The sequence below is a fragment of the Larimichthys crocea genome, chromosome I, assembly GCF_000972845.2.
Source record: "Larimichthys crocea isolate SSNF chromosome I, L_crocea_2.0, whole genome shotgun sequence".
In the NCBI taxonomy this organism is placed as follows: domain Eukaryota; kingdom Metazoa; phylum Chordata; class Actinopteri; family Sciaenidae; genus Larimichthys; species Larimichthys crocea.
Genome location: NC_040011.1, coordinates 34,738,501 through 34,755,643, shown reverse-complemented (window position 1 = coordinate 34,755,643; position 17,143 = coordinate 34,738,501). Strand labels below are relative to the sequence as shown.

At 43.5% G+C, this 17,143-nt stretch overlaps 2 protein-coding genes across 34 annotated transcripts in view; both read left to right on the top strand.

The window, feature by feature from the left end:
• LOC104930405 (protocadherin gamma-C5) overlaps nucleotides 1-17,143 on the top strand; it is a 260,504-nt gene that overhangs the window by 226,727 nt on the left and 16,634 nt on the right. For 2 of the 33 annotated variants that reach the window (XM_027278195.1, XM_027278184.1), the window contains exon 1: nucleotides 7,594-10,251. The exons of 24 other annotated variants lie outside the window; for them this stretch is intronic. In XM_027278195.1, coding sequence (XP_027133996.1) covers nucleotides 7,741-10,251 — 2,511 coding nt within the window. In that variant the 5' untranslated portion in view covers nucleotides 7,594-7,740. Of the gene's footprint in view, nucleotides 1-797; nucleotides 3,454-7,593; nucleotides 10,252-11,069; nucleotides 13,716-14,483; nucleotides 17,127-17,143 lie in introns of those variants that run through there. 7 more of the 33 variants (XM_027278227.1, XM_027278201.1, XM_027278202.1 and 4 more) reach the window with 6 other exon arrangements.
• LOC113745691 (protocadherin gamma-C5-like) lies at nucleotides 3,741-6,833 on the top strand. Its single transcript, XM_027278359.1, has one exon. It carries the CDS (start codon nucleotides 4,344-4,346, stop codon nucleotides 6,816-6,818), a length of 2,475 nt encoding a protein of 824 aa, XP_027134160.1. The 5' UTR covers nucleotides 3,741-4,343; the 3' UTR covers nucleotides 6,819-6,833.

Below are 17,143 nucleotides of genomic sequence, written 5' to 3'. Positions count from 1 at the left end.
CTGTTCAAATGTATAGTTTTTTAGAGTAGCGGTAGGTGTACCTAGTAATAGACCGTGCGCTTTTAATCACATGGTTTGTGTCACAACATTATTATTTTAATGTGTGTGACTACCGCTGTGACTTGACATCTAAAATGATATTTTCTAAGGGAAAAGGAAAGACTATTAATATATAATCTAATCATAATAATAATAATAAAAAAGGTGAAAATGTTCACTTTTCACAATTTCACAAGTGTTTTAGCTCACGTGTAGAAGTTCAGCATACTCAGACATTCCAAATGTAGCCTGCTGCTTCAGCAAATTTAACTTTTTCCAATTTAAATTGACTCTTTAGTTGCTGAGGATCTGTTGTGTGACTGAATGATTGTCTGATTCAAACAGGGACGTTAAATACATAACGTTTTAATTTACTCTTGGCACATCGTTGAAATCTAATGATGCCTTTAGTTTCATTTGTTTAAATTTGAATTTCATTTTTAGACACCTCACAGCATTGATGTGAGAGTAGTTCTAAGTATTGAAGTATGAATAATATTTGCAAGAATTGTTTTTAAAAAAATCCAAATGAAGAGACCACATTGGTCAAAATTTTAATAAACTTGTCCAATTTTATGTGATTACTCATTGGAATAAGCGCCCTATGGTGTCATTTCATATATTTCTGAGTTGCAGTGGGGGACTGGACTACATTGCTGTTTCGATTTGATTGGATGCAGGGTAGATGCTGTGCACCAATAGCATTAGGAGTTATACAAAGAGATCTACTCCCTCCCCCATCCTCCTCACCACTGTAGCCAGTACATTGCTTAGAGCCCGAGATGAGAGGAGGATGCGCTTAAACACTCAGAATAAATAATATACATGTTAATGTGCATCTCCTGGTGCACAAATATGGGCATTTTTGGAGTACAGCAAGTTCATCGTTGTTGGATTTTCACGTCGACCTCCTTGTTGTGAACAATATTTCGATGGGGAATAACATATTCTAACGGACCAGGCATGACAAAGAGAAAGGGATACCGAGACTGGAGATGGCAGGCGCTTTGGTGGCATCATTTCTTTCTCTTGTGGAGTACAATAGACGCCCAGACTCGCTACAGCATCCCGGAGGAGCTAGAAATGGGCTCTATGGTTGGAAATTTAGCCAAAGATCTGGGTTTAGGACTATCAGATATTTTTGACCGTAAGCTGCGTGTCGCCTCTGAGGCTGGTAAGCAGTATTTCAGTGTGGACGCGGGGAAGGGCGAGCTGGTGGTGAATGACAGAATAGACAGAGAGGCTTTATGCGGACAAAGCGCCAGCTGTGTTCTACCTCTGCAGGTTGTAATAGAGAACCCACTACAGTTACACCGGATCGAAGTGGAAATAAGAGACGTAAATGATAATGCTCCTAGTTTTCTCAAAAGCGACCATATAATAGAAATAGCTGAATCCACCGTTGTAGGTGTGCGTTTTCCCTTAGAGAGTGCAGAGGATCCCGATGTTGGGAGCAATGGATTGAAGACGTATACTCTAAGCAAAGATGATTGCTTCACTTTAAAAGTTAAAGAAATTGAAAATGGACGAAAAATACCTGAATTGGTATTAAATAAATCACTAGATCGGGAGAAAAAAGCCATTCACAACTTATTTCTTACTGCTATGGATGGAGGCAATCCAGTCAAGTCTGGAACTGCAAAAATAACTGTAAATGTGCTTGATATTAACGACAATGTACCATTGTTTGAAAATGCTTTTTATAAGGTTGCTGTTCAGGAAAACAGTGCAAATGGCTCTTTTGTAATCACAACAAAAGCAACCGACATAGATGAAGGTCCAAATGGAGAAATTGAGTACTCGCTTGGTATACACACACCGCCATCAGTGCTGGCATTATTTCATATAGATGCCGTGACGGGAGATATATCTTTGAAAAACCAGCTAGACTACGAGGCTCAAGCCTCATATCGAATAGACATAAGTGCAAAAGATAAAGGCTTGCCTAAAATGGAGGGTCACTGCAGTGTGCAGGTGGATGTCTTAGATGTAAATGATAACGCCCCAGAAATTGTGCTCACTTCCAAACCAATTTCCGTGCCTGAAGACTCTCGCAGTGGGACAGTGGTGGCTTTACTCAGCGTCCGTGACCTTGATTCTGGTGATAACGGTAAAGTGACTCTACAACTACAACGTTCTCCCTTTACCCTGAAACCATCCTTTTCTAATAACTACGCACTGGTTACCAGTGGTCCTTTGGACCGAGAGAGTTTCTCAGAGTATAATATTGAGATAACAGCCACTGATTCAGGCTCTCCTCCTCTGTCCAGTAAGAAAATTATACCTGTCAGCATCACTGATGTGAATGACAACCCTCCTTTATTCACTCAGCCCTCCTATAATGTATATTTAAAAGAGAATGGAGTAGCAGGTTCTATACTGTACTCAGTATCAGCGTCTGACCTGGATTTTGGTGAAAACGCTAAAGTCTCTTACTCTATACTGGACTCTAAAGTGCAGGACGTTTCTGTCTCATCTTATGTTTACATCAACTCAGATAACGGCAGCATCTACAGCATGCACTCGTTTGACTATGAGAAACTGAAGGTGTTTCAGATTCAGGTTCAGGCAAAGGATCAGGGCTCTCCGTCTCTCAGCAGCAACGCCACTGTCCATGTTTTTATCCTGGACCAGAACGACAATGCCCCCGCTGTTATTTACCCCTCCTCCGCTGCCCCGGGCTCCCTCTCTCATCAGAGGATGCCCCGCTCCGCTAAAGCGGGTCACCTGGTTACTAAGGTGACGGCCGTGGACGCTGACTCGGGCCATAACGCCTGGATCTCCTACAAACTGGCGGAGGCCACAGACGCCTCTCTGTTCACTGTCAATCTGTACACAGGCGAGGTGAGGACTAAACGCGCTGTGTCCGAGCAGGACGACTCCTCTCAGAGGCTGCTTATAGAGGTCAAGGACGATGGGGAACCGGTCCAGTCCGCCACCGCCACTGTGTCCATCCTACTGGAGGACGGCCTCCATGAGCCCGTCTTAGACCTCCGACACAAAGCAGCTGAGCCCAGCAAGAAAAATGGGAGAATCACCCTTTATTTGATTCTCTCTCTGGCCTCGGTGTCCGTGCTGTCTCTGGTGACTTTTCTCATCTTAACGGTTAAATGCATGAGGAACAGCAGAAGCAGCGGTAGTTGCTGCACGAGACGGACCGACTATGATGATTACAAGAACCCCAACAGAAACCTGCAGATTCAGCTCAACACTGACGGACCTATAAAGTATGTGGAGGTCCTGGGAGGAGACATGTTGTCTCAGAGTCAGTCCTTCAGGTCGTGTATGTCTCCGATGTCAGAGTACAGTGATTTCACTTTGATAAAGCCCAGCAGCACCACTGACTTTAAGGAGGTGATCAGTGTTCTTGATGCGTCTTTACCTGACAGCACCTGGACCTTTGAGAGCCAGCAGGTGAGCAGTGACAGTTTCGATGTTCCCATCATAGTTTGTTAAATTCCCATATTATTCATACAGTGTGTTTTGATGCTTTTAGTTTTTGTCGTCTGATAATCGTGTTTGATGGTACAAACTGAAAGCTGGATTACTGTGGTATTGTTTTATGTACACTTAGTTTCAGTTTGTTGTTATTAATTGCGCAAGAATTTCAATTTATTCATCAATACCTTCCTATTTCCCTGCTTCAGCAACTCGGAATGGCAAAAAAAAGAAAAAAGAAAAAAACAATAAATAACCAAAACAATAATTTTGTGTATTATGATGTTGGTTACCGTTTCACTTTTTTTACTATATAAAAAAACATGGTGCTTTCTCACCCAAAGAACAATTTTAACCTTTCATACATGTCTTGTTACAGGGTTTTGTGTTATATTTGGTTTCCTTCTGTTAATCTGCTGCATATCTTTTTTCTTGGGAGGGACGTTTCCTTCGATTGTACACATTGTATTAGCAACACTAGAAGTATAAGATGGATCTCGTGTTCATCACACACAGCATCTTGGCCGATTCTCATAAGCGCCACTGTGACTTTAAAATCCCTGCTCACCCCCTTCCTATTGGGTGTTAGTGATGGAGTCTGTGCACCAATCGCGTACAGGTTTGTACAAAGAGATCTACCCCCTCCCCTTTGCAGCTTCAGCACTGTAAACGTTAACAATACAAAGAGCTGGACGACGATGGGTGATGGGTTCATATGTCGGAGCTAAAAAAGAAATCATTAATTGAAGATTCAGACATGGACAAAAATGATTTTTACGTTTTTATGGAAATAGCTAATGTTGCTTGGAACTGGATATTAACTCCGATTTGGTCGATGGGAAATAACATATTCTAACGGATAAGGGATGACAAAGAGAATGGGATGCCGAGACTGGAGATGGCAGGCGCTTTGGTGGCATCATTTATTTCTCTTGTGGAGTACAATAGACGCCCAGACTCGTTACAGCATCCCGGAGGAGCTGAAACAGGGCTCTGTGGTAGGAAATCTAGCCAAAGATCTGGGTTTAGGACTATCAGACATTTTTGACCGTAAGCTGCGTGTCTCCTCTGAGGCTGGTGAGCAGTATTTCAGTGTGGATGCGGGGAAGGGCGAGCTGGTGGTGAATGACAGAATAGACAGAGAGGCTTTATGTGGACAAAGCGCCAGCTGTGTTCTACCTCTGCAGGTTGTTCTTGAAAAACCTCTAAATTTACACCGGATTGAGGTAGAAATAAAAGATATTAATGATAATTCGCCTAGTTTTCATACAAAAGAACTGTCTTTAAAAATCTCTGAATCTGCAGCAGTGGGAAATCGTTTTCCCCTCGAGAGTGCAGAAGATTCTGACGTTGGCAGTAATTCAGTTAAATCCTATGTGTTGACTAAAAACGACTGTTTTACGTTGAAAATGAAGGAAGTGGAGGACGGGAAAACGGTCCCGGAGTTAGTGTTAGAGAAGCCCCTTGATCGAGAGAGGAAAGCAGTTTATCAGCTACGACTCACCGCATTGGACGGTGGAAACCCAGTCATGTCTGGTACCTCGCAGATCACAATCACAGTGCTTGATGCTAATGACAATTTTCCAGTTTTCGAAAAGAATATATATAAAGTTTCGTTATGGGAAAATACTGCAAAAGATACTTTTGTTACAAAAATTACAGCAACCGATGCTGACGAGGGTCCAAACGCAGAACTTAACTTCTCTTTTGGCTCGCGTACACCAGATTCAGTCTCCTCAGTATTTGAAATAAATCCATTAACAGGGGAAATACATTTGAAAGGAACGTTAGATTATGAAACCACCACGTCCTACAAAATAGAAATAACTGCAAAAGACAAGGGGCTTCCTGAAATGGAGAGCCACTGTCGTTTACAGATTGATGTCTTAGATGTTAATGATAACACTCCAGAAATTGTTCTCACCTCTGAACCGCAGCCGGTTCGCGAAGACGCACCAAGTGGAACAGTGGTGGCTTTGCTCAACGCACGTGACTCTGATTCCGGTAACAATAGCAAAGTGACACTGCAACTACCAAAAGGCTCTCCTTTCACTTTAAAACCCTCCTTTTCGAATAACTACGCACTGGTTACCAGTGGTCCTTTAGACCGAGAGAGTTTCTCAGAGTATAATATTGAAATAACAGCCACTGATTCAGGCTCTCCTCCTCTGTCCAGTAAGAAAATTATACCTGTCAGCATCACTGATGTTAATGACAACCCCCCTATGTTCACTCAGCCCTCCTATAATGTATATTTAAAAGAGAATGGAGTAGCAGGTTCTATACTGTACTCAGTATCAGCATCTGACCTGGATTTTGGTGAAAACGCTAAAGTCTCTTACTCTATACTGGACTCTAAAGTGCAGGACGTTTCTGTCTCATCTTATGTTTACATCAACTCAGATAACGGCAGCATCTACAGCATGCACTCGTTTGACTATGAGAAACTGAAGGTGTTTCAGATTCAGGTTCAGGCAAAGGATCAGGGCTCTCCGTCTCTCAGCAGCAACGCCACTGTCCATGTTTTTATCCTGGACCAGAACGACAATGCCCCCGCTGTTATTTACCCCTCCTCCGCTGCCCCGGGCTCCCTCTCTCATCAGAGGATGCCCCGCTCCGCTAAAGCGGGTCACCTGGTTACTAAGGTGACGGCCGTGGACGCTGACTCGGGCCATAACGCCTGGATCTCCTACAAACTGGCGGAGGCCACAGACGCCTCTCTGTTCACTGTCAATCTGTACACAGGGGAGGTGAGGACTAAACGCGCTGTGTCCGAGCAGGACGACTCCTCTCAGAGGCTGCTTATAGAGGTCAAGGACGACGGGGAACCGGTCCAGTCCGCCACCGCCACTGTGTCCATCCTGCTGGAGGACGGCCTCCATGAGCCCGTCTTAGACCTCCGACACAAAGCAGCTGAGCCCAGCAAGAAAAATGGGAGAATCACCCTTTATTTGATTCTCTCTCTGGCCTCGGTGTCCGTGCTGTCTCTGGTGACTTTTCTCATCTTAACGGTTAAATGCATGAGGAACAGCAGAAGCAGCGGTAGTTGCTGCACGAGACGGACCGACTATGATGATTACAAGAACCCCAACAGAAACCTGCAGATTCAGCTCAACACTGACGGACCTATAAAGTATGTGGAGGTCCTGGGAGGAGACATGTTGTCTCAGAGTCAGTCCTTCAGGTCGTGTATGTCTCCGATGTCAGAGTACAGTGATTTCACTTTGATAAAACCCAGCAGCACCACTGACTTTAAGGAGGTGATCAGTGTTCTCGATGCGTCTTTACCGGACAGCACCTGGACCTTTGAGAGCCAGCAGGTGAGCGAAAACCAACAGTAAACCCACTTTGTAATTTGTTATTGCTGTATAAAGTTTTTGTAACGTGCATATACTTAACTGCACACTGCTAACATGGTGTTTTCATATTGCTTATACAAGGTATGTTGCAAGTAATCAGTCACAAGCCTTTTCTACTCTCTCATTCTCTTTGCAGTGTTCACATTCTGTCATGTTATCAGTCCAAATTATTATTGTCAGTTTAACAATGATGTCATAACCTAATCATCTACGACAGCACATCAAAACTATTACATCCAGGACCGTGCTCGTGTACTTTTTGTTTGCAAATATTATTTGTTTCTACTACAAAGACGTACATTGAGTTCAGATTTTGCAGTTAACCATTTTCCTGCATTTTAGGATGCTGGAATTCTCCCTTTGTAATTGTATGAATGGCACCCTGTTTCAGCACCACACAGATGGACAGCTACACCCTGAATGGGTTTGCTAACAAGGCTTTAACAACTGCACAATACTATCACCTCGATTAAACATAACTACAAAGAAAGTGTTTGTTTTATCAAAAGTTCGAATAACCAAAACAATAAACTTGTAATCATATTTAATTTAATTTGCATTTTTTGGCCACATATAATAGCTGGCATCTTCTCAGTTCTTCTTCCACACTCTCAACACTTAGAGCCTGATTTCTTTAAGGGCTGCTGTCTCTTTAAAAGCACCCCCCGCCCATTTCTTATTGGAGGTTAGAGATGGATTTTTTGCACCAATGAAACGCAGAACTGTACAAAGAGATCTACTCCCTCCCCCATGCAGCCTAAAGCACCGCACACATTTTGATTGCATGGAGCTGGATGAGAGGGAGTGATGCTCTTATCCGAATTTAAAATAGAAAAATCTTATTTTGTTTTTGGCATGAAGCAATTTTGGATCTTTGTTTTGGGTTAATACTTTATGACAATGGATGGAAACTATCTGCTTTGCTATTACCTCAATGGGATATTATTATAACGGACCGGGGATGACAAAGACAATAGGATACCGAGACTGGAGATGGCTTGCTCTTTGGTGGCATCATTTCTTTCTCTTATGGAGTACAATAAACGCCCAGACCCGTTACAGCATCCCGGAAGAATTGAAACAAGGATCTGTGGTAGGAAATCTAGCCAAAGATCTGGGTTTGGGACTATCAGAGATTTTTGACCGTAAACTGCGTGTCGCCTCTGAGGCTGGTAAGCAGTATTTCAGTGTGGATGCGGGGAAGGGCGAGCTGGTGGTGAATGACAGAATAGACAGAGAGGCTTTATGCGGACAAAGCGCCAGCTGTGTGTTGACTCTGCAAGTAGTCATTGATAAACCGTTACAGTTGCACAGAGTTGAGGTTGAAATACAAGATATCAATGACAATTCCCCCAAATTCCCTTCGCAAGATATAATATTACAAATAGCAGAATCAACAGCGGCAGGTGCTCGTTTTCCTTTGGAGATCGCGCAAGATCTTGATGTCGGAGTGAATTCTGTAAGGTCCTATACCTTGAGTAAAGACGACTTTTTTAGTTTAAAGATAAAAGATGTATCCGGTGGGAGGAAAATCCCAGAACTTGTCTTGTCTAAATCTCTCGACAGAGAAAAAAAGCCTACACATCAGCTTCAGCTAACAGCTATAGACGGAGGAAATCCAGTGAAATCTGGGACCTCACAGATAACCATAAATGTGCTTGATAATAACGACAATTTTCCTGTATTTGAGAAAAATATTTACAAAGTTTCTATAAACGAAAACAGTGTACAAGGTGCATCTATCCTAAAACTGACAGCAAAAGATGTCGATGAAGGTCCTAATGGAGAGGTCGAATACTCATTTGGAACCCACACACCAGACATTGTCCTGTCTGTATTTGATATTGATTCAATAACCGGAGAAATAAGTCTTAAAGGGAAATTAGATTTCGAAACAAATGCAAATTACGAAATAGATATTTGCGCAAGAGACAAAGGAACTCCGAGAATGGAGGGGCACTGTACTGTCCATATTGAAGTGTTAGATGTTAACGATAATGCTCCAAATATATTTCTGACCTCCCAACCAAATTCTGTACCTGAGGATGCGCCAAGTGGTACCGTTGTAGCTTTGATCAGTGCCCGAGACCTTGACTCTGGTGATAACGGTAAAGTAACATTACATCTTCCCAAGGGTTCTCCTTTTAATCTGAAACCATCTTTTTCTGATAATTACGCACTGGTTACCAGTGGTCCTTTAGACCGAGAAAGTTTCTCAGAGTATAATATTGAAATAACAGCCACTGATTCAGGCTCTCCTCCTCTGTCGACTAAGAAAACGATAAATGTCAGCGTCACTGATGTGAATGACAACCCTCCTATATTCACTCAGCCCTCCTATAATGTATATTTAAAAGAGAATGGAGTAGCAGGTTCTATACTGTACTCAGTATCAGCGTCTGACGTGGATTTTGGTGAAAACGCTAAAATCTCTTACTCTATACTGGACTCTAAAGTGCAGGACGTTTCTGTCTCATCTTATGTTTACATCAACTCAGATAACGGCAGCATCTACAGCATGCACTCGTTTGACTATGAGAAACTGAAGGTGTTTCAGATTCAGGTTCAGGCAAAGGATCAGGGCTCTCCGTCTCTCAGCAGCAACGCCACTGTCCATGTTTTTATCCTGGACCAGAACGACAATGCCCCCGCTGTTATTTACCCCTCCTCCGCTGCCCCGGGCTCCCTCTCTCATCAGAGGATGCCACGCTCCGCTAAAGCGGGTCACCTGGTTACTAAGGTGACGGCCGTGGACGCTGACTCGGGCCATAACGCCTGGATCTCCTACAAACTGGCGGAGGCCACAGACGCCTCTCTGTTCACTGTCAATCTGTACACAGGGGAGGTGAGGACTAAACGCGCTGTGTCCGAGCAGGACGACTCCTCTCAGAGGCTGCTTATAGAGGTCAAGGACGACGGGGAACCGGTCCAGTCCGCCACCGCCACTGTGTCCATCCTGCTGGAGGACGGCCTCCATGAGCCCGTCTTAGACCTCCGACACAAAGCAGCTGAGCCCAGCAAGAAAAATGGGAGAATCACCCTTTATTTGATTCTCTCTCTGGCCTCGGTGTCCGTGCTGTCTCTGGTGACTTTTCTCATCTTAACGGTTAAATGCATGAGGAACAGCAGAAGCAGCGGTAGTTGCTGCACGAGACGGACCGACTATGATGATTACAAGAACCCCAACAGAAACCTGCAGATTCAGCTCAACACTGACGGACCTATAAAGTATGTGGAGGTCCTGGGAGGAGACATGTTGTCTCAGAGTCAGTCCTTCAGGTCGTGTATGTCTCCGATGTCAGAGTACAGTGATTTCACTTTGATAAAACCCAGCAGCACCACTGACTTTAAGGAGGTGATCAGTGTTCTTGATGCGTCTTTACCGGACAGCACCTGGACCTTTGAGAGCCAGCAGGTGAGCAGAAAAGACTAGTCTCGCTATAGATTTCATCATTCATTCTTGAGTTACATATTTTTTGTTCAGCCTGAAAGTGAAAATAAAAACACCTAATCTGAACTAATTTGATATATGACCTCAAATTTGTTCCGGATGAAATGTGATTGATATCTGGTCAGCCTAACCATTCATGAATTCTGTTGTTTGATTTCAGTACAATATAATGAAAACACTGAATTTATTTAGAGTTTAAAATTCAGTGTTTAAAACTGTCTGTGTGTCTATGTTTCATACAAGTTGTGAAAGGTGATGATTTGTATTATTATTATTTTTTTATGTGACATGGTATTGATCCCTTAAAACAGCAAATCCAGTAATTTGTTGTGAAAAAATAGGAAAAGTAAGATGTCTAAATGACTGCTTCTAATTAATATCATTTAATGAAAGCATGCACCACAAATATATTTCCATTTGTGATCAGACAAGTATATCTTCCAAATCAAAGCGTCTACCTATTTAATATATTAGCATTATGGTCATGTTTAGTTAGCAGAAATAATTTTAAAACAGGGCGCCAGTGGATTTGGGATTTGGAATTAAAATCATTGTATTTTTCATCTGCTGAATTTTTATTCAGTATTCAACAGGGACAATTATTACAGAAATGTGAACATCCCTCATATTGCATTTGTCAAAATTCAAAGCCACCTTGAGGGGGTGCAGTAGCTTCATGGGCATTGTTAGCGCTTTGTGATTGGACAGCAGAGATGGATGCTGTGAACCAATAGCATACTGAACTGTACAAAGAGATCTACTCCATCCCCCATTCAGTCTCACCACTGCAACCCTCACAGTGCACAGTGCTGGAGAGGAGATGCAATTATTCAAAGGCGTCCGGAATATACATTTCATTACCAAATATTTAAGGATTTATTCGTATTGGAGCGTTTATTCTGGCGATGGATTTGAATGTGGGGTTGTGTTGATGAATACCTAGATGGAAAATAACGTCTTCTAGCGGACCGGGGATGACAAAGACAATGGGATACCGAGACTGGAGATGGCAGGCGCTTTGGTGGCATCATTTCTTTCTCTTGTGGAGTACAATAGACGGACAGACTCGTTACAGCATCCCGGAGGAACTAAAACAGGGATCTGTGGTAGGAAATCTAGCCAAAGATCTGGGTTTGGGACTATCAGACATTTTTGACCGTAAATTGCGTGTCGCCTCTGAGGCTGGTAAGCAGTATTTCAGTGTGGATGCGGGGAAAGGCGAGCTGGTGGTGAATGACAGAATAGACAGAGAGGCTTTATGCGGACAAAGCGCCAGCTGTGTGCTGCCCTTACAGGTTGTGACAGAGAATCCACTACAGCTTCACCGGATAGAAATAGAAATAAGAGACATCAATGACAATTCTCCGATTTTTTCAACAGAGGAGCGATCTTTAAAGATAGCAGAATCGACTGCCACAGGCGTACGCTTTCCATTAGAAACTGCACAGGATCAGGATGTTGGTAGTAATTCGGTAAAATCTTATACACTGAGTAAAGATGAGTGCTTTAGTTTAAGGATTAAAGAGCTGTCAGGAAGTCGAAAGGTTCCAGAACTAGTACTAGAAAAATCGCTTGATAGAGAGAAACAAAGTGTACACCAGTTATTACTGACAGCATTAGACGGAGGCAATCCAGTCAAAACTGGAACCACAAAAATCATAGTTACCGTACTGGACAATAACGACAATGTCCCTGTTTTCAAAAGACCATCATACAATGTAACTGTACATGAAAATAGTGTCCCTGGTTCTGTGCTCGTAAAAGTTGAAGCAACAGACGCAGACGAGGGTGTTAATGGAGAGATTGAATACGCGTTTGGTGAGCATACACCCCAATCACTGTTATCTATTTTTCACTTAGATTCAGGTACAGGTGAAATTTCCTTGGCAGGGCAATTAGATTATGAAAGTAGTGCAATGCATGAAATAGATATAACTGCAAAAGATAAAGGAGTTCCTGAGATGGAGGGCCACTGTCGTGTGCAGATAATGGTAATAGACGTCAATGACAATGCTCCAGAAATAGTTCTCACTTCAAACCCAAACCCAGTGCGTGAAGACGCAGCCAGAGGCACAGTTGTAGCTTTAATCAGTGCACAAGACCTTGACTCTGGTAATAACGGTAAAGTCATGTTAAACCTCGCAAAGGGCTCACCATTCAATCTGAAATCCTCTTTTTCTAACAACTACGCACTGGTTACCAGTGGTCCTTTAGATCGAGAAAATGTCTTACAGTATAATATTGAGATAACAGCCACTGATTCAGGCTCTCCTCCTCTGTCCAGTAAGAAAATTATACCTGTGAGTATCACTGATGTGAATGACAACCCTCCTATATTCACTCAGCCCTCCTATAATGTATATTTAAAAGAGAATGGAGTAGCAGGTTCTATACTGTACTCAGTATCAGCGTCTGACCTGGATTTTGGTGAAAACGCTAAAGTCTCTTACTCTATACTGGACTCTAAAGTGCAGGACGTTTCTGTCTCATCTTATGTTTACATCAACTCAGATAACGGCAGCATCTACAGCATGCACTCGTTTGACTATGAGAAACTGAAGGTGTTTCAGATTCAGGTTCAGGCAAAGGATCAGGGCTCTCCGTCTCTCAGCAGCAACGCCACTGTCCATGTTTTTATCCTGGACCAGAACGACAATGCCCCCGCTGTTATTTACCCCTCCTCCGCTGCCCCGGGCTCCCTCTCTCATCAGAGGATGCCCCGCTCCGCTAAAGCGGGTCACCTGGTTACTAAGGTGACGGCCGTGGACGCTGACTCGGGCCATAACGCCTGGATCTCCTACAAACTGGCGGAGGCCACAGACGCCTCTCTGTTCACTGTCAATCTGTACACAGGGGAGGTGAGGACTAAACGCGCTGTGTCCGAGCAGGACGACTCCTCTCAGAGGCTGCTTATAGAGGTCAAGGACGACGGGGAACCGGTCCAGTCCGCCACCGCCACTGTGTCCATCCTGCTGGAGGACGGCCTCCATGAGCCCGTCTTAGACCTCCGACACAAAGCAGCTGAGCCCAGCAAGAAAAATGGGAGAATCACCCTTTATTTGATTCTCTCTCTGGCCTCGGTGTCCGTGCTGTCTCTGGTGACTTTTCTCATCTTAACGGTTAAATGCATGAGGAACAGCAGAAGCAGCGGTAGTTGCTGCACGAGACGGACCGACTATGATGATTACAAGAACCCCAACAGAAACCTGCAGATTCAGCTCAACACTGACGGACCTATAAAGTATGTGGAGGTCCTGGGAGGAGACATGTTGTCTCAGAGTCAGTCCTTCAGGTCGTGTATGTCTCCGATGTCAGAGTACAGTGATTTCACTTTGATAAAACCCAGCAGCACCACTGACTTTAAGGAGGTGATCAGTGTTCTCGATGCGTCTTTACCGGACAGCACCTGGACCTTTGAGAGCCAGCAGGTGAGCAAAGCAGAACAATGACATATACAGTTTTGTAAGACTTGTACTTAAACACCATTAGCAACAAAAAAGCACACCTCTTGCCTTCACAAGAAGAAATCATAATAACCATCAGTAGATCTTCGAGGAAAATAAAATACTACATTTATATTGAAATTAAAATTTGCTATTTATCTCGTTCACAATTAAAACCTTTGGGGGGTTTGTTTGTTTATAATGATTCATTTGAAGACGGTGATTTCAATTGCTTTTCGAGTTTAGTGTTTCAGCACCACAGGAATGGACAGCGACTCTGACCCATGAGGCATACAGAGGGCACGATGATGTGTTGTTGATGACATTTACTCAAGGGGTAACGAAAATACATAAATATTTAATAACACTTAATTATTTTTACTTATTACAGTTACTACAATTATTGATTTGAATAAAGGCTGAAGATGACCTTCACACATTACAAATCAAAGCTGAGGAAAATGTATTTGGTCTCAGACGAATCGATTGTTAAGACTAAATATTTTTTTATTCATATTTTGATACATTCATTTATTATGCATTCATATACGTTGCTGAAATGTTAATAGGCATCTCCTGCTGATGCTTCACTTGCTCTCTAACGACAGTGCAAAAGGGTTGGTGTGTCTTTAAAGATGCTGCTCAGTTTTCCTCTCATTGGATGTTAGAGGTGGATACTGCGCACCAATAGCATTCAGAACTGTACAAAGAGATCTACTCCCTCCCCCATGCAGCTTCAGCACCAAAACCACAATGCTCGTAGTGGGAGGAGAGTGGGGGAAATGGTCCATATACTCGAAGTATAAGGTTTTATCTTAATTTTATTTTGGACAATGAACAGGCATCTTTTTAACGGAACATGTCACGCTCTCAGAATATGGATTTTGAATTTACATTCTGTGTTCTTGTGGATTGGAGATGATGTATTTTACTGAATCTGGGATGACAAAGACAAAGGGATACCGAGACTGGAGATGGCAGGCGCTTTGGTGGCATCATTTCTTTCTCTTGTGGACTACAATAGACGGACAGACTCGTTACAGCATCCCAGAGGAGCTGAAACGGGGATCTGTGGTTGGAAATCTAGCCAAAGATCTGGGTTTGGGACTATCAGAAATTTTTGACCGTAAATTACGTGTCGCCTCTGAGGCTGGTAAGCAGTATTTCAGTGTGGATGCGGGGAAGGGCGAGCTGGTGGTGAATGACAGAATAGACAGAGAGGCTTTATGCGGACAAAGCGCCAGCTGTGTTCTACCTCTGCAAGTTGTCATTGAGGACCCGCTACAGTTACACCGAATTGAGGTTGAAATCAGAGATATTAATGACAATTCTCCAAGCTTCCTTTCAAATGAATTATCTTTAAAAATAGCCGAATTAGCAGCAGTCGGCACCCGCTTTCCTTTGGAGAGCGCACAAGATCCCGACGTTGGAAGCAATTCACTTAAATCATATACTCTTAGTAAAAACGAGTGTTGTTCACTTAAGATAAAAGAGATAGAGGGTGGCAAGACCGTTCCTGAACTTGTTTTAGAAAAGCCTCTAGATCGAGAGAAAAAAGCTGTTCACAAAATATTATTAACAGCATTAGACGGTGGGAATCCAGTCAGATCTGGAACCTCACAAATAACCATAAATGTGCTTGATATAAATGATAACTTCCCTGTGTTTGAAAAAAACCTTTATAAAGTGACACTGGGTGAAAAAAGTATCAAGGGGGCCACTGTTATAAAGCCCAAAGCAACAGATGCAGATGAAGGCTTAAATGGTGAAATTGAGTTCTCATTTGGCTCTCGGACTCCAGATTCTGTATTGTCAATGTTCGATATTAACCCTTTAACGGGTGAAATCACCCTGAAAGGGGAGTTAGACTATGAAACTACTAAGTCATATGACATTGATGTAACTGCAAAAGATAAAGGCAGTCCTGAAATGGAGGGTCACTGTCGCGTGCAGGTTGATATTACTGATTTTAATGATAATGCTCCAGAAATTGTTCTCACCTCTCAGCCAAAGCCAGTGCGCGAAGACGCACCAAGTGGCACTGTAGTTGCTTTGATCACTGCACGAGACCTTGACTCTGGTGATAATGGTAAAGTAACCTTACAAGTCACCAAAGCCTCTCCATTCAATCTGAAACCATCCTTTTCTAATAACTACGCACTAGTTACCAGTGGTCCTTTAGATCGAGAAAATGTCTTAGAGTATAATATTGAGATAACAGCCACTGATTCAGGCTCTCCTCCTCTGTCCAGTAAGAAAATTATACCTGTCAGCATCACTGATGTGAATGACAACCCTCCTTTATTCTCTCAGCCCTCCTATAATGTATATTTAAAAGAGAATGGAGTAGCAGGTTCTATACTGTACTCAGTATCAGCATCTGACCTGGATTTTGGTGAAAACGCTAAAATCTCTTACTCTATACTGGACTCTAAAGTGCAGGACGTTTCTGTCTCATCTTATGTTTACATCAACTCAGATAACGGCAGCATCTACAGCATGCACTCGTTTGACTATGAGAAACTGAAGGTGTTTCAGATTCAGGTTCAGGCAAAGGATCAGGGCTCTCCGTCTCTCAGCAGCAACGCCACTGTCCATGTTTTTATCCTGGACCAGAACGACAATGCCCCCGCTGTTATTTACCCCTCATCCGCTGCCCCGGGCTCCCTCTCTCATCAGAGGATGCCCCGCTCCGCTAAAGCGGGTCACCTGGTTACTAAGGTGACGGCCGTGGACGCTGACTCGGGCCATAACGCCTGGATCTCCTACAAACTGGCGGAGGCCACAGACGCCTCTCTGTTCACTGTCAATCTGTACACAGGGGAGGTGAGGACTAAACGCGCTGTGTCCGAGCAGGACGACTCCTCTCAGAGGCTGCTTATAGAGGTCAAGGACGACGGGGAACCGGTCCAGTCCGCCACCGCCACTGTGTCCATCCTGCTGGAGGACGGCCTCCATGAGCCCGTCTTAGACCTCCGACACAAAGCAGCTGAGCCCAGCAAGAAAAATGGGAGAATCACCCTTTATTTGATTCTCTCTCTGGCCTCGGTGTCCGTGCTGTCTCTGGTGACTTTTCTCATCTTAACGGTTAAATGCATGAGGAACAGCAGAAGCAGCGGTAGTTGCTGCACGAGAGGGACCGACTATGATGATTACAAGAACCCCAACAGAAACCTGCAGATTCAGCTCAACACTGACGGACCTATAAAGTATGTGGAGGTCCTGGGAGGAGACATGTTGTCTCAGAGTCAGTCCTTCAGGTCGTGTATGTCTCCGATGTCAGAGTACAGTGATTTCACTTTGATAAAACCCAGCAGCACCACTGACTTTAAAGAGGTGATCAGTGTTCTCGATGCGTCTTTACCGGACAGCACCTGGACCTTTGAGAGCCAGCAGGTGAGCAGAAAAACACA